Below are 15943 nucleotides of genomic sequence, written 5' to 3'. Positions count from 1 at the left end.
GCGGCGTATATATGTATCGCGTGGCAAGCGCATTCGATAAAGCTGAAATCGATTTTCCTTTCAAAAAATTTTTCCCGTTTCCAAAACTGCTAACTTTAAGAGCAAATAAAATAAATATTAAATTTACATTACACTTATCATTTATATATATATTTTTTTTCTGTTATCGAGCAAACATTACGACATCTTCGACGGCTTTCGTGATAACTTTTTAACGGATAATTTACTTCTTTCAATCCTCATTTCAGAACGAAATTTTCTTCCGGCGGATAAAAAATTTCCGATTCGCTAAATGCGATAAGTGATTTTTCGCAAGACTCTCTTGGTGCGATTCTTAACGTTGAACCGAAGAGATCGAGCGATCGTTTGTCAAAGGGTGACCGAGAACCGTGCCGATCGTTCGATACATACTTCGTGAAATTACTGATCTTTCATCCGCAAAATTCGTTTGCGGATATCTCTCGGCGCGTATTTCCGCCGGTCGGAAGTTTTCGTATCGCGTCTGACCGGAATATACGGCGGTCTGTTTCTACTTACGCTTGGTGATAAATTTCGCACGGCTAATTAAGAAAAATTACACCGTAAAACTATCAAAAAACCGCGCGGTGGTTATGAAATATTGCACGCAGTTGTAAAAATTGCAAATGCGTGTCTCATTAGGTGCAATTAACGACGGGAAAATATTAACTTTTTTTTTTTACACGTTTACAGAGAAAAGAAAAAAAAGAGAGAGAAAAGAGACTGTGTTTTGCATTTCGTTAATTAACATAAAATTATAACTGTTGACGGTTTTAATGTATCAGCAAATTTTTTACACCTTCTTTCCGACTCGCAGCCTTTACTTTTCGCGTCGTTTTCAGAGCCAACCGTATCCGTGCATAATGCATCTTACGTACTTTGACGACAAAGTCGCGAGTTTTGATCTTGGCGTAGGTTGTTAGCTGTAAGCGGGCGTGAGTTTAGTACCATCCATTTACCGCAGCGGCGACGGCAGATGAAGGAAAAGAAGAGAACTCTCGCTCGCGATAAATGTAGTTGGCATGGCTTTGCCCAAGCACACGATCACTCTTACCACCCTCCGGCGCTCGAAGTCGTCGGTTTTAAAACGTCATTCCCGAGAACGGTCGATTACATTTAACTCGGCGGAAGCGGGAGCCTCAAGAAGGACGGCACGATCTGATAATGCCAAAGACTGTTGATTTTTCGCCGGCATGTACCTCGCGAGGCATTCGAAACGTGCAAAATTGATCGCCCAGCCTTCAGCCGCGCAGCGAATTACCGCTTCGCCGTCTCGGACATTGACGTTAAATACGTCCGAGAAGTAAGCACTCAATAAGATTGCAGATAACAAATTTTTACGACGGCGAAACGTGCCGATCGATTGTCGTCGTGCTTGAAAATCGCAGAAATATCGGTCGACGTTGAGAGAATTTGAACGGTACGTGTTGTTTCTAACAATTTTAACCAAGCTCAATACTTTTCCTTCAGCTGCAATCAATACTAATACGGATACGCATATCAGCGGTAATGTGCAGTACATAAATCGTTAATTTAATATCAAATTCTACTGTTTAGAGAAAAAAAATCTTGTAAAGTAATTCAAGATTTCGACAAACTTGTCAATTTAACATTTGACGCAGACGCGTCCCAGAAAAAAGAACCATCCAGCTAACATCGACACATCTTGAAACTCTCGCGAGATTTACCGCTGAAATGAATCCGGGATTTTAAAATTGCAGCATGTTTATGGCGCGTGAAACTTCAGTACTTCGGAGAAGTTATGTGCACGCCGCAATTTTTCAGAAGTCACGTGTAATTTTAACACGTTGAGAATCCCTCTGGATATCGTTATTTTTACCACGTCTTTTAATACCTTGCGCGCCTATTGAAGCAGTAACGCAAAATTAATCGGATAATTGTCCAAATAATTATATCTGAATGACCGTTCAATTTTTATTTTTAGCAAAATTGTATACTCTGTAACTAAATTAATATCCGAGCGATAATTAAAATCTAGTAAAAATTAATAATTTTAATGTCCGTCTAATTGTAAGTTACGTTGACAAGCGCAGCGTTTATAGATACACGACGATGGAAACTTGCGATTTTTGATTCGAGCGGAAATCCAAGGTCACACGTGAAACCGGGAAAGTTGCATGTTACGACATCGTCGCGTGGCTGGAGCTTGTCTCGTCTTTTTTCCGCTGCCGTACGTACGGTTATAAGGGACGGTGAAGGTTCAATCGGGCGGAAGAAAGCGAGAGACCGAGGGGGTACGACGAGAAATAAAGGAGGCGTGCTTTCTCTCTTACCTGCCTTTACCGTGATTTCACGGCCGAGCACCTTGCCGACGCTGTTCGACGCCTGGCACCGATAGACAGCCGAGTGTACGTCGTGCCGGTAGCTTTCCGCGCCAAACGGCAGGAAGTACATTGAGCCATTCACCAGCATCTCACGGATGTTCGGTATCGGCAGGACCGGCGAGCCGTCACCCATTAGCCAGTCGATCCTAGGCGAGGGACTGCCGTGAGCCGAGCAGTGGATCATCGCCCCGGTGTCGTTCGAGAACTCGACGCTCGAGCGCGGCTCCGAAACTAACACCGGCCCTTGGCTGTCCAGCACCACTCCTCGTCCTGCAACAAAAATAGGAAAACGTCATTGTGGAAGCGAACTTCTGTGCGAGTCAAAGACGAACGAGATCTTTAGTTTTCTGGCTTTATTTCGCGACGAATCGGAGCTCGGGCGGAAATGCTAAAACGCGCTCAAGATTTCGCAACGAGCTCAATGCAAACGGGAGCATTTAATTTTAAATTCGGACGAGTTTTACTTCTTCGAAACTTCAATCTGGCACTTAAAGACTAGGATACATTTACTACATTTTAACTTTTCAAGTTTGCCGTCTACTTTGAGTCGCAAAATCTTACTTTCACGGAGGAATGCGCATCTAAATCTTTCTTTCGCTGCGGGAGTAATCTCGCATAGTTTTCAAAACAGTGGCGAGGCACATTTGCGAGGTACGGCGGGGAAACAATTTCCCATAAATCTCTGCCAATTTTTACGCGGCTGAGAAGACGAGAAATGTACCGCCACCAAGTCGAGATATGGTGGTTTACGTAACATTCACGATGTATTCAGAGTAAGGAGTTTAGACTGTAAAATACGCAAAAGGAATGCAACGCGCGACGTAGAAAATGTGATGCGTAGTATACGGTGGAAAATGCTGAGACGATGCCACCATTTTAAAAAGCATAAGCTAAAGAAAACCATCCATTCGAGACACAGTAATAACGTCGATTCGGTTCTTCCCCATCGTTTGCATCGAATATCGAATCACGCGTATTTGGTAGAACAATTTTTGCACTCGATATAAGAAATCCGCAGTAAATTTTCGAAAAAAGTTATTTAATTCGCTCTAAGCTACTCTAATCATATAAATTCTTTCCTAAAAGTTTATCTCAAATTACTATAAAAATGAAAATTTTAATTATAAATAGGCCATATATGTTTTAAATAAATTTACGTATAACTTATTTGCATTTATTTTTATCGATAGATGTATTAAGATATTAAGATATTAAAAATTGAATTAAAGGAGAATATGAAAAATAACTATCCGGAAAAAGTCTCTTTCAATTTGAATTAATATAAATTAATAATCCCAAAAGAATATTTTAATATGTTAAAAACAATCTTTATTTCGAAATTATTCGGTGTATCGACAAATAGGAAATGGGATTGCAGCTCCAATTATAAAGACATCGATTCTTTCGAGAAATAAGATAATGTCGGCGCAGTAAAAAGAGGAAGAGGAAAATTATCCGATTTTCATATTATGTTAAAAGGCACAGGAGTGCGGGTCGACGAATCCCGGACGAAAGGATTCCTCTCTCGGGTATTGAGAATAAAAATGCCGTGGAAGAGGGATCTAACGGATTGATCGCTCCAGTTACGACTACGGATTCGAGCAAGCCGTCTTTTCATCGGCAATAAAACGTATATCGCGCTCGACGGTGCGCACAACCCACCCGCGTGTCCTTTTTCGCTCTTTCACTTCCAAGCTTCGGCTTTCTATCCTCGTCAAATGACAGAGTATCCGGTTGGAAGATAACATAACGAGGTATTAACCCGCCGCGACGCGATCCGCAGTTCATCAACAAATCCGGAAGTGCGCTCAAATAAAATTAGACGTTATTTAAATTTTCACGAATTAAGCAAGAGAAATCCGTAATACTTAAAAATGTGATACCTGCGAGAAGCTTTCCAATAAATATTTTACTGCTCAAAGAATAATCGATGCTGTAACCATAATAAACCGAGTGAGTGATATTTAACTGCAATACGTACTTTAGTACATTTTTACATTTGCACGTTCACATACGCGACTGATTATTTTTTATCTCTTACTTATCCACTGACAAATTGCAAGTGCTACAAAACCAAAGACGCACGGCTATCGATTCCGGCGCTAATCTACTATTGTTCTCAGTGAAAAAAAGAAAATCGATAAAACTACGCGTGCACGTAACACATGTTAGACGACCAGGCGTATCCTACTTCGTTTCGCACGATCGGCTGCATTTTCCTACCCTACCTTTCCCTTCTTCACTCTTATCGTTCGCTCGCTCACGGCGGAGGAAATCTGATAGAGGATCTCCGCCGCAGCTGATGCCAGCACTTCCGCAGCTTTGTCCCACGGAACCTTGTTTTCTGGCGATCGACGAGGACTACGCTCGAGGGTGGGTGCTAGGGGATCGAGCAAGATAAAGGCCGCGAGAGAGATACGGCGGCCGGCGGAAAGAGAGCGCGAAAGATACCTGCGGAGATCGGTGCATTATGCATGAACGGTAGTTTGATAACCTGGACGTCGTTTTGCCCAGAGAACGCCGGGCGAGAACGTCGCGATACATGGCGCGCGGCATCCCGATACAATGCTATCACACGTGCATGTACACGTACACGTGCACGCGCACCCACACGAGCAAGGCCGACGTTTATGCACAGCGTTTCCTGCGTTCTACAGCCCCGATATGCACCTGCGCCACCCCGGCTTATAACTATGCACCGGCACATCGTCTCCATGTCGCGTTTATACACGCGCCATCCGCGTAACCCCCATTCCCTTCTCTCTCTCTCGCTCTCTTTCTTTCTGAGTGCCACTCGTCTTTTGCATCTCGGCGAGGATATCGAATGACACCCGTCGCTACGGGTGCGCGCTACTTTCTACTATGGATAACGCACGATAGTCGCGGAAAACTCGGTGGTCTGCGGTCGATGCTAACGAACTTTCGCTTCGTTAGCGGGGAATTTGCGTGAGAATCGCTAGACGAGCGCCGCGCTAACTCGCCTTCGTTGAAAACGCGTATTCACATCTGGGTATTCTATGCGGTTGCAGCTTCAAGGAATTATTTGCATGATATATGTATAAGCTTCTGTATAAGTTATATTGCAAGCTAGGAGTAAAAGAGCCTTATTTACGCGTCTCCCACGATTTTATTCAATAAAGTTATAATTAATTACGAATGAAAAAGAACCGTGCAGTTTTTAATATGTTATAAAGTTGCTTGTTGTTAAGCTTGACGCAATTTTATTCTTCTTTATTATAATTTCATTTTAATATGTTATTCTAATTAAATAATTGCTTTAAAGCATGTGCATCATACTTAAAATTACCATGTACATTCATCGTCAGGAATAGTGTTTGTGGTGTTGCGACGGCGGCTACCATACGTGATCTCAACGTGGGGTGCGTTGAATCTCACACAAAGCGCGTACGTACATGTATTGCGAAGCACCGGTCGCAGAGGACTTGTGAGAGGGAACGCGGCCTACTACACCTCCCCTCATACGGCGGCCGAAAGTGAGGGGGAGTCACGTACGCCAGCCGCCGTCGCCGCTTGTCGCAGCAATTGCCATATCTGCCTTTCAGTGTACATAAAAAGTTAATAAAAAAAATACTAAACTATTAAAAAAAAAAAAGTGTTTTTCTTGTCTAGAAAAATAGCATTGCGTATCACGTACGTGCGCGTCGTATGAAACAGCTCGAAAGAACTCTCCGAGAAAGCGCATAACTTCCTTCTGCTGGCAAACATCAAAGAACTGCCGCGAGCACGGAAATATGATATAATCCAACTGACGTAACGTTTGCGCAACTAAATATCCGGAGTACAAACGTTTCCCTTCCGTTATCCTCGGCGACATTTTTGTAAGCGATGGCGGTACCGTAACAAAGCGATGTTTGCCAAGCTTGACGGTCTCCATTCCCTCGTCACGAGTCACCAGAAACGTTCCGCGATACGAGAGCGCGTGCCGTTCCGCGCTCGACTTGACCATCTTGGGTCTCAACAACTTGATCGCGCGTGTCGCATATTTTAGTTCAGTCAGCATGCATAAATACGATCTTCTGCGCGAGCAACGTTTACGCGTGTCTCGCGCCTCCGACGAAGACAGAGCGCGATTCGCTCGATCGTAATAAATTTCGTTTCCGCGCTCTGAAAATTGCGATCGGAGCGCGAGGCGCGTTCTCCGACACGAATAAAAATCCAATTAAGCCGGCGGATTAAACTCCGGCATCTGCGACCCTATGTAATTGCTCGATTGCGTTTTCCTTCTCTTGTATCGATCTTGTAATATAAACCCGCAAATTACTTTATTTTAGTATTTTATTATTTTTACTTTTTCTTTATAAATTCGATATGTATGTTAGCCGCGAACGTGGTTTTCTTTACGATTTTCGTCGAGTTGAACTCAATATAAAACGTTGCATTGCAATAAAAAAGCTAGATATCTAAACATTTTTCGCCGCGTACTAAGTTTAATGCGCGTATTTACCTTTTTAACACGGCTCGACTGCCCAGACTGCTTGTCGCCGGGCCCGCTGACCGCCGCGGTAGTGAGAGTACGTGGGTGTGTTGACATCTAGCCGGCAAGTGTTCGCGTTCCAAGTTCGTAAGGAGAAGGACGCGCGGGTGGCGGGCGGCGAGAACCGGTTTGCCCGGCAGGTTCGGCAGTCGAGCGTGCGTAGGTATAGGTCAGTTTGCGTAGTAAAACAAGTATACGGCGAAAAAAAGACCGATAATAGACAGATTTAGATGTCTAGAACCAAGCTATTATAGTTCAGACCTAAGAAATATATTTAATCTGCGCGATCTGACCACCAGCTGCAGAATCAGATTAGCTAAATAAATTTCCACCAGGGATACTTTTGACAATTTTATGTAATATGATATTTCTCCAAGTAAGAAACATCTGTCGATTTATATTTTTTAAATTGACTAATCAAAATCCGCTCATTACAATTAGTACCGGCAACACTTTGAACCGGAAAGCAAATTAATATTTTTCCAGCGCGAATGCATACGTGCGATTATTTTCGCGATTACGTTATCTTCGAAAGTCAGGCCGGAGCGGGTGAATGTGCAGTTTGGAAATGAAATATTTTCGTCGGCGTCCGCGCATCTCGGCGCATTAGATGCGCATTGGACGCTGCCATGTCTGCCAAGCGCAACGCAACCTACCGCATCGGCATACAATAATGCACCATTGTTATGTGCACCGCATTTACATATACGCAATTTCGCACGCTCCGGCTCATCCCCCACGACCCACCCCGCCGTCAGCAAGCCCGCTGCCCCGTTTCGCGCCGCGTTCGATGCCCTCGCGTAACGTCGGGGCCATCTCGCATTTACATTTACGCGAGGAGATTGCGTAGCGAGAAAATAAACGAGCGCAACAATAATCGAATCCCCGCGCCGTTTATGCCGGCGATTCCATTTCTAACATGGTCCAAAGCACAATTGTACGTTAATGGTATATTAATAATAATGGATTCATATTTTTATCGCTGCACGTTAAAATGTGCAAACGTCACATCGCGAACAAAACCAATGCGCGAGCAACGTTATTTAATCCCAGAGATGTATTAATTCAAAATGGGAATAAACGATAATCGCTGAAGTCAGCGCTAATTAATCTGCCCTGTAATCGACGCCGATCCCAATTCTCGATATCGCGCGTAATTCGCAGGGAGCTCATTTCTCCGCGCGCTTTCATTACGCGCTCGCGGCGATCTTCAGCCTGGCCGTTAAGCTAGTCGAAAACTACTCGCGTTTATGTATCTGACCTAACGACCCTCGTGGCGCTGGTATATTATACCGCGATGTTACAGCTGCTTTCGCACACAACCGGCATGCGATGCAACGCATTATCCGCTCCATTTTCATTCGGCTACGTTCTACTTCGCCTCCGACCATCCACGGTCTCAGAGCGCACCGTATTTGCCGCGGTTCTCGTCATGATAATTCCCAGAATGTTAGTTCAATACGGGACCATCGTCGCAAATTAATTTCAAGATAATCAACCAAATGATAGTCAACAAAATGCTCGTAAATTATTTCCCACCCGATCGTCTTATTAATATTTTCATTTTAAATCCTTCAACTGGATCGTTATTAAAATTAAGACAGAATTATTATCGCGTAATATATAAGTTTTAAAGGCAATTGCAGCTGGAAAGTCGCGACGTCTGATTTACTGCGAAACGTCACCGTCGTAATGTAACGCTTAATGCGAATTGCGTGCAATTTACCTCGAGATATAATTACGACTGCGCCCGATGTCGCGAGAGCGCTTCGAGAATTGCCGCTCAAATAAATACATCGACGCACCGTAAATGCTGCACTCGGATGCGTACGGCTTTCTCGCATTTAGACGCACGTGGATTTTCATCTTGTTCCCTTTTCGTTTCTCCGGCGTACGCGAGATAGCCGAGGTAGATACTCACTTCCGTCATGCTCTCGTGTATAAATAAACGCGCTGGATAAACAGGGGTTAATTAATCACGGAGTTCGCCACTGGTTAATATTTATCATCCCGCAAAATATTAATTAAATGATAATTATGTTTAATGTAACGACGTCAAAATTAAAATCTTAAATTTTAATTACAGTCCTCATTTATTTTTTTCCCTACCATATTGAGTTAAAGATTCAGACTGCTTTCGATGAATATTGATTACAGCAGATATTAAAATCGACGTGCGTGTAAATATGCATGTTCACGCACGCGTACGCGTATCTATTATTCGTTAGTGAAAAGTTGAGTTTTAAATTGCGACTAGACTCAATTTATCACATAATTTGAGCGGAGAAGAAGACGGGTAATTTTCTGCAGGCTGTACATTATGTGCTCAACGCGAAAGTTTGAGTTCCGGGCGCGAGAAAGTTTCTTCCCCATATACATTGTAATTACGCTGCAGCATCATTTACACGCCGTAGTCACGTGCGCCGTCCTCTGATGCATCTTACATCTCCGGCCGCCTGCGCTTATGGGTTTAATAGCCCGCAGTTTGCAGACTATGGATAATTATGAGCTCAACAAAAAGAAAAAAAAGAAAAAAAAAAGCGCAATACAACGACCTGTATGGATCTCCTCGACGAATGTAAATCACGAATAAAATACTCGAAATACGAAATATATTTGCGTTTTTCTTTCCCAGTATCGTATGGATTCGTACGTTTCATTCGCATGCTCGTCATCGCGATTTATCATTACCAATAATTCGTCATCGAAATAACAGCAGCAAAAATCGCGGCGTCACGGTGATTTATTCTTACATTTACAAAGACAGCGCCATAAAGATTTGGTCGTCGATGCGCGCATTGCTGACGCGGAAACGAGACGACGAGAAGGGTAGAATGTATGCTACGCGTGTATATGCGCTGATGTACAATTATGCTCGTGGCTCTCTCTTTTCCGGAGCATCAACGTTCCGTCGGTACATGCACACGTATCCGGTTTCCCTGTCGCGCGATACAACGGTCCACACCGCAGTGCAGGTGCAAGCGGATATACATCCAGTCGCACGGCATAGGATCGCGTTGACTGTGTAAACGTTGCTGCCGCTAGGGTGGTCGCGGGATAACGGGCTGGCTGCATTCTCGACGTCGTGTCTCTGATTAATTACAGATGCACCTCCGTTGCAACGGAGGTGCATCGGCCTCCGAGGCATTATCACGGTACTGACGGAACCGTCAGTGACGAATTAAGGGACTGTCGTCGTCAGACGCGCTAGCTATCTATCCATCTTCTCTCTCCCGGCCGCCCTTTCTTATCCGGTCCTTATCGCGCGGCGTCAACGTCCTCGTCTTCGTCTCCGTCGTCGACGCCCTTCGATCTGATATACTGGTCAAGACGGATCGTTCTCGACAACGTTTAAGAACGACGACGGTTTTGCAAATATAAACGTTTCGCGAAATTAAGTTGCGCGCCGCCGCTTTATGATTTCAAAAAGTAGCTTTCCGATATGTTGATTTTGTTTGAATAATTTATGCAAAAAGTTTTTTTAAGCGAGACGGGAAGTACTTTAAAGAAACTTATTAAAGTTATATGCTAATTAATTCTGATTTCATTTGTTTTAACATTTTTTAAATAAAATGTATTTCAAAGGTATTCTTGTTAAAAATTATTTGCGATTTTTCGAAATTAGTTTAATATTATTTCTACAAAAATATTAAATACTTTCTATTAAATAAAGTTTACCCTTCCTCCTTAAAATATACGTAAAATACATTTAGTGTTTAATAAAGACAAACGCCGAGATAAAATCTTAGCATGATGATTAAGCGCAGCTTCAGCCTTGTGGATTAAGTCGCGGAAGGTCTGAGTAATCAGAATTTCTTATCTAGCGTTATATAACATCGCGATATTATTTCTATATCTGCAATAAACTGTTTGTAGAAGCGTTCGGTCGGAGAAACTGTGCGACACGGCAAACCTCGCTGCTTGAAAATTAAGGGGCGTTAAATTGTAATTAAGATGCCATAGTCACCGGGCCCGGCTTAAATTTAAGCTGCAGCTACGGAATGTTGACTTAAGAAACTATAGGAGTAAATTGAGCGATCCTCGCTTCAGTTTTGCGAATGTTTTTCTATCGAACTCGAGCAATATATTATCATAATAATTTTTCACGTCATAGATCGAAAAACATTATTAAAAAAAAAAATTATTTTACTAATTAATTAAGATGCAATTGCGAAGGTGTGTAATTCGTAATTCTCAGGATTGAAACACCGAAGTTAAGATTATTCGCGGTGCACGCAGCTTGCTTGATTATCGTTTCGATCTCAGTTTAATGTTTCTAACAACAAATCTAATAGCAACAGAAGTGAATTATGGTACTCCCACAACTCGCGGTGAAGGAAACTCCGCGCAATATGCATCGGGCGAGTATCTCTACGTTGAGATATTAATTTCCTTCGCCTGGGATCTTTTCATCTTGATAAATATTACTTGACTCCGATTTTGATAATGCAATCTATATGTATAACGTGTAAGTAGTTAGACCGTTCAGCTCGAGTAATCTTTAGATAAACTTGCATCGTTGGGCAATCACCGATCACAATATAACTAGGCACGGATCGTCGATCATAGTTAGAATTAAACTAATGTTTAACTAACGGCAATAACAATCAAAGGGCTACCGGCAAAAACATCGTACAATATACATTGCGGTAAGCGATTATCTTGGATATTCGCCTCAAGGGAATATATCCCGCGTACGTTCCGACATTATAGAACTTTCCACATGGTGAATAATTCAATATTATGTAAAGGAATATGAATCTCTCGCGATATCGTTTTCCGCAATGTAAACGCTGATAAATCTGATTACACTAGTCCCCTTCGCGTAATTCGCCTCAATTAAATGAAAGTTTCTCTCCCGGAACTACCTTGTTTTTCCACGTATTTCATGCGTCCGCGCCACACGTTACTTTGAAACGTCATTTCTCGTATCCGCAGAGAAACGCTCGCTTTATTATAGTTTTTCACACGACAAAGTTAAAGAGAGTTTCGATATTCCATAAAGCTACGGGTTGAAGCTTAAGGCCAAGCCGAAATTTACGATCATCGTTTTCTCGATCGGCTTATTGCGCTTCTCGGGAAAGATTTATGTTATTGCGGATGTTATTTCGATGAATTACGTTCCCATACAAAAACAATTGGAAGGTTGTTTAATTTTTTTTTTTTTTTTTTTTTTTTTGAGACCGATAACCTTAATCGCGCAACTTTCCCAATATTGCACTCTTGGACTTGGACTGCGCTTTCGCGAAACTTCTCAAACTACAAAGCGCACCGTGTCGTCCTTTGTACCTGCATACGTGCGGAACGTCACACGCTCGCCGCCGCTCTGTGTACATGTGTATAAACTCGCAGTCCTGCATTGCAGATCAGCGATGTCACCGATTAGGATTTCAGCGTGCGCTTAGAGTTTAGGAGCGTTTGATCTCGATCGGTTAATTTCACCCTTGGTTATGGCGCACAATACCAATCGCGCTGCGACCCGGTCGCATTGGGAAGGTCCGAATGGCCCACCCGACTGATGTATACGCGCGCGCACGTATACGCATGCAAATACACGGACAACGCAGCAGTAAACTGTCGAATAGAGCCGTGAGGCGGATCAATCCACGGTGGAACCATCGACTTCGGCGTGACGGGTTTCGTTCCAATCTCGTCAAATCCAGCAGCAGCCTGCATCACTTCATAAAAACAATACGGTGACGCCGCGCGCGGAGCGAAAAAATGTGTGCGTCCGCAATTTTTCGATACCAGGACCGACGACGCGGTTGGCCGATTTTTCGTCCTCCGAACGAACAACGAGGTGAACGGCAAGCTGTATCGTCGCGGAAAAAGATCGGTCCGTTCCGCGTAAAACCTAGTTATTTCTCTCGAGTTTCAAGATCTAACCGATGAACAATATGCAATATGTAAAAAATTACATCCGTTAAATATAAAAAATAACAGCACGTATTTTATTTACAGCAAATTAAATCCGTTTTACTTGAAAAATTATTTTTGTTTTTGTAAGATATCACATTTTTTGACAGTCGTTTAACACGCTGACGTCAGGCCGTACAAGCTTTTTACATTATTTATTTTATTTTCGTATTTGCTCATTTAAAAAATTATCTTTTTAATTTAATTTTGGTTCTGCTTGAAATAGAAACGCAAGAGTATTTCGTAAAATAATCTCAGTTAATTTGGTTGAAGCTGCAGCGGATGTTGCTTATAAAGAACCCATGCAGAAGATTACCCCGTGGGTTTATTAACAATGCCACGACTGTATTAAAATTCCGATACTTCTCTGAAATTTAGGACAAACATGCTAAAGCAATTACAAGAGGTATGCAGCCACCCAATGTGTAGGTATACTCCATTTTATCCGTTACTCGGTATAACAAATTCCAATATTCTGCGATATGCGCGAAACAGATACCGGTTTCGAACATTGGATTTTTGAAATAAATGTTCGACTTTAAAAGACGAGTGAGACAGATTGAGAAATTTTATCGCAGATATTTCATCTTTTTAAATAATAATCATGTTATATTTTACTGTCTTATAAAATGCACATAATAAAATTTATATTCTATCATTCTAAAAAAAATATTACGTCGCGTTTTGTTGTAGCAGAAAACAAATTTTCGACGCAAACAATACCTGGATTAGAAAACAGTTAATGACAATTAATATAAAAGATGATTTTTTAAAGAAGAATAAAGAAATTACCTACATGTCATAATTTTATATTCTTTCCGCGACGTAAAATATTATTAAAAATTTTCAAAATCGAATATTAATAAAAAGAAACATTTTTTAATTATTAAAGAATATAGCTTGTATGCATAATATGACTATACAGACGAAATGTAAGCGCTACAGTTTAACTTTACTATTTAGAGAATTGAAAAGAAATCAAGATATTTTTGATAGTAATATAATAATTATTCCATATCTAATTCGAAAAAAAATTGCGAGTACTATTTCACATCGTAACAAAATTTGTTCTACCCTTAATTCTGTTTGACACAATCTGCTGTGAGCTTCTCGCCGATAAACTTAGAACGAGCTGTGAATGTTGGCGTGCTACGGAAGCGTGATAACGTCTAAGACTCTTACACGACCCGCGCGAAGCAGATTGTATGTATGAGATATTGCATGCATGCACCGCATATTCGTTCGGATGCTACGCTCGAGGTTCTAAAAACACGAGGAAAAAGAAGACGTCGACGATGAAATTAGTCGACGCCGCCTCGACGGTTTCACCATACGTCTGTCCGCTCGTTCATCTATCTCTACCCCTGCGCACCGTCGCATTCGCGCGTTCTTCGCCTCTATCCTACGCCCGGCTTTCTTCTTTCCCTCCTCTCTCATACCAAACGTACCAATTTTCCGTCTCGATTCCGCCGATTCCCTTCATCTTTTTCTGTTTCTTTCTCTCTCTTTCTCTCTGGCGCGAGCGGATATGTCTCCCTCGGCAGCGTCTTCATTCAACCGAATAGAAGAATCTAGCGAGACGGCAGCAATATCGGCGGAAATCGAATCGCAAAATGGAGAAAATGACTGCGAGTGCTTCCCCCCGTGTTGAAGGGTCTGCATCAAAGAGAGAGAGAGAGAAAGAGAGAGAAAGAGAGAACGAAGGCAAAAGAAGAAGCGAAAGTTAAAAAAGAGAAAGAAAATGAGTAAAAAAAAAATAAAGGAGGACAGCAGAGGCAGTGCAGGTAGAAATATAACTCCAGGGTGGATTAATCCATTGCTTTCTACCCTTCATTCAATCAACTACCACCGTAGTTTGATGCACGAACACGCGGATGTTCGTGCACGTACAAGCCGCATTATTTTATCAAATCGATTAGTGATATCTCGAAATTTAAAGCAAATAAATGACGATACGGCAGAACTGTATATTTCGACAAATCTTTTCTCTCCTTCGCGTGAGAGCACGAATCCAAATCGTAATTATAAACGGTTTGCCAGAGGCCCATCTGCGCGGTCTGTCAATCATCTTGAAATACATCCCCTTAGGAAACTATGCTAAACGGTTCCAGAGCTTCCCTCGCGGCAAGATATTCTCGGTCAGTATACTCGTGATGAACGCAAATCCCAATTTTAATTCTACATTTTTGCTTCTTATCGCCGTTTGTTGTCAAATTATGTTATTCTAATTCGGACTTTTAATCTGTTATAATAAATACATTAAAAGCTATCAAATTAATTTTTTCACGCGTAACGCACTAACTTTTTATGATAGAACAAATCATGCGCACGCTTCGCATGCATTTCAATATATCACTTTGTATTATATTATCTTTTTATCATTTTCTTTAATTTTTTTCCTCAAATCTCAAAGTTTTTTTTTCTTTTACAGCTGACACATTAAGTCTCATTTGGCATAAAGAAAGCCAAACGAGAGTAAATAAGATTGGATAGAAGTCTCTTCTACAAAGATATAAATTTTTGATATTATTTTTGAATTATCTGATTTATAAATCAACAACTTTATGTTTGCACACGAGCAAAATCTACCGACACGTGCGTAGCAAAGTTGTATCCTAACAGTGTCTTCAAGTGTCTCGAATGATCGTTAGATAACATGATGCCCTCCTACTTCCGTTTCCGTCCGTTTGCCTTTCACGTCACGATCAAGCGAGTTCCAAAGTTTTTCGACAAGTTCGACGACGTTACGATGTCAACCGCAATAAATCGGGAAAACTGTTGCGACAAAGCTAAGCTTCGTGAACCAAACGGAATTCGGTTTATCGCCCGAGGCCTTGTCTTATCGTGTCATATGAAAACTCATATGAAACTCATTCTGTCGGTACAGTAAAATTAATTTTGTTTATCACGGTTAGATAGATAAACTCTACAATTAGCCTCGATATTAAATTTTAATTAATACTTTAGATATCTTTTAATTATTGTGCCCGAGAAAGAAAGAAGATTTGAAACCGGAGATGGAAATACATCTGCTAAACTTATTGACGGACACAAGTAGAAGGAGATAGCATACACCGAACGCTTCAGAAAATCGTCTAAAGGTCGATGAAAAAGCACACAATGCGAGCGATCCTCTCGTAGAATTCTTTGTTCTAGCGGAGGAACATCT

The 15943-nt window shown here is 41.7% G+C and overlaps 1 protein-coding gene across 2 annotated transcripts in view; it reads right to left on the bottom strand.

Annotated features, from left to right (window-relative positions):
- Positions 1-15943, bottom strand: part of LOC139108591 (cell adhesion molecule Dscam2) — a 126267-nt gene that overhangs the window by 61624 nt on the left and 48700 nt on the right. For both annotated transcript variants that reach the window (XM_070667015.1, XM_070667016.1), the window contains one exon: positions 2313-2633. In XM_070667015.1, coding sequence (XP_070523116.1) covers positions 2313-2633 — 321 coding nt within the window. The remainder of the gene's footprint in view (positions 1-2312; positions 2634-15943) is intronic.

Source organism: Cardiocondyla obscurior, linkage group LG15, assembly GCF_019399895.1.
Source record: "Cardiocondyla obscurior isolate alpha-2009 linkage group LG15, Cobs3.1, whole genome shotgun sequence".
Lineage (NCBI taxonomy): Eukaryota > Metazoa > Arthropoda > Insecta > Hymenoptera > Formicidae > Cardiocondyla > Cardiocondyla obscurior.
The sequence above is the reverse complement of the archived record's forward strand: the minus strand, read 5'-3'. Positions and strand labels throughout refer to the sequence as shown.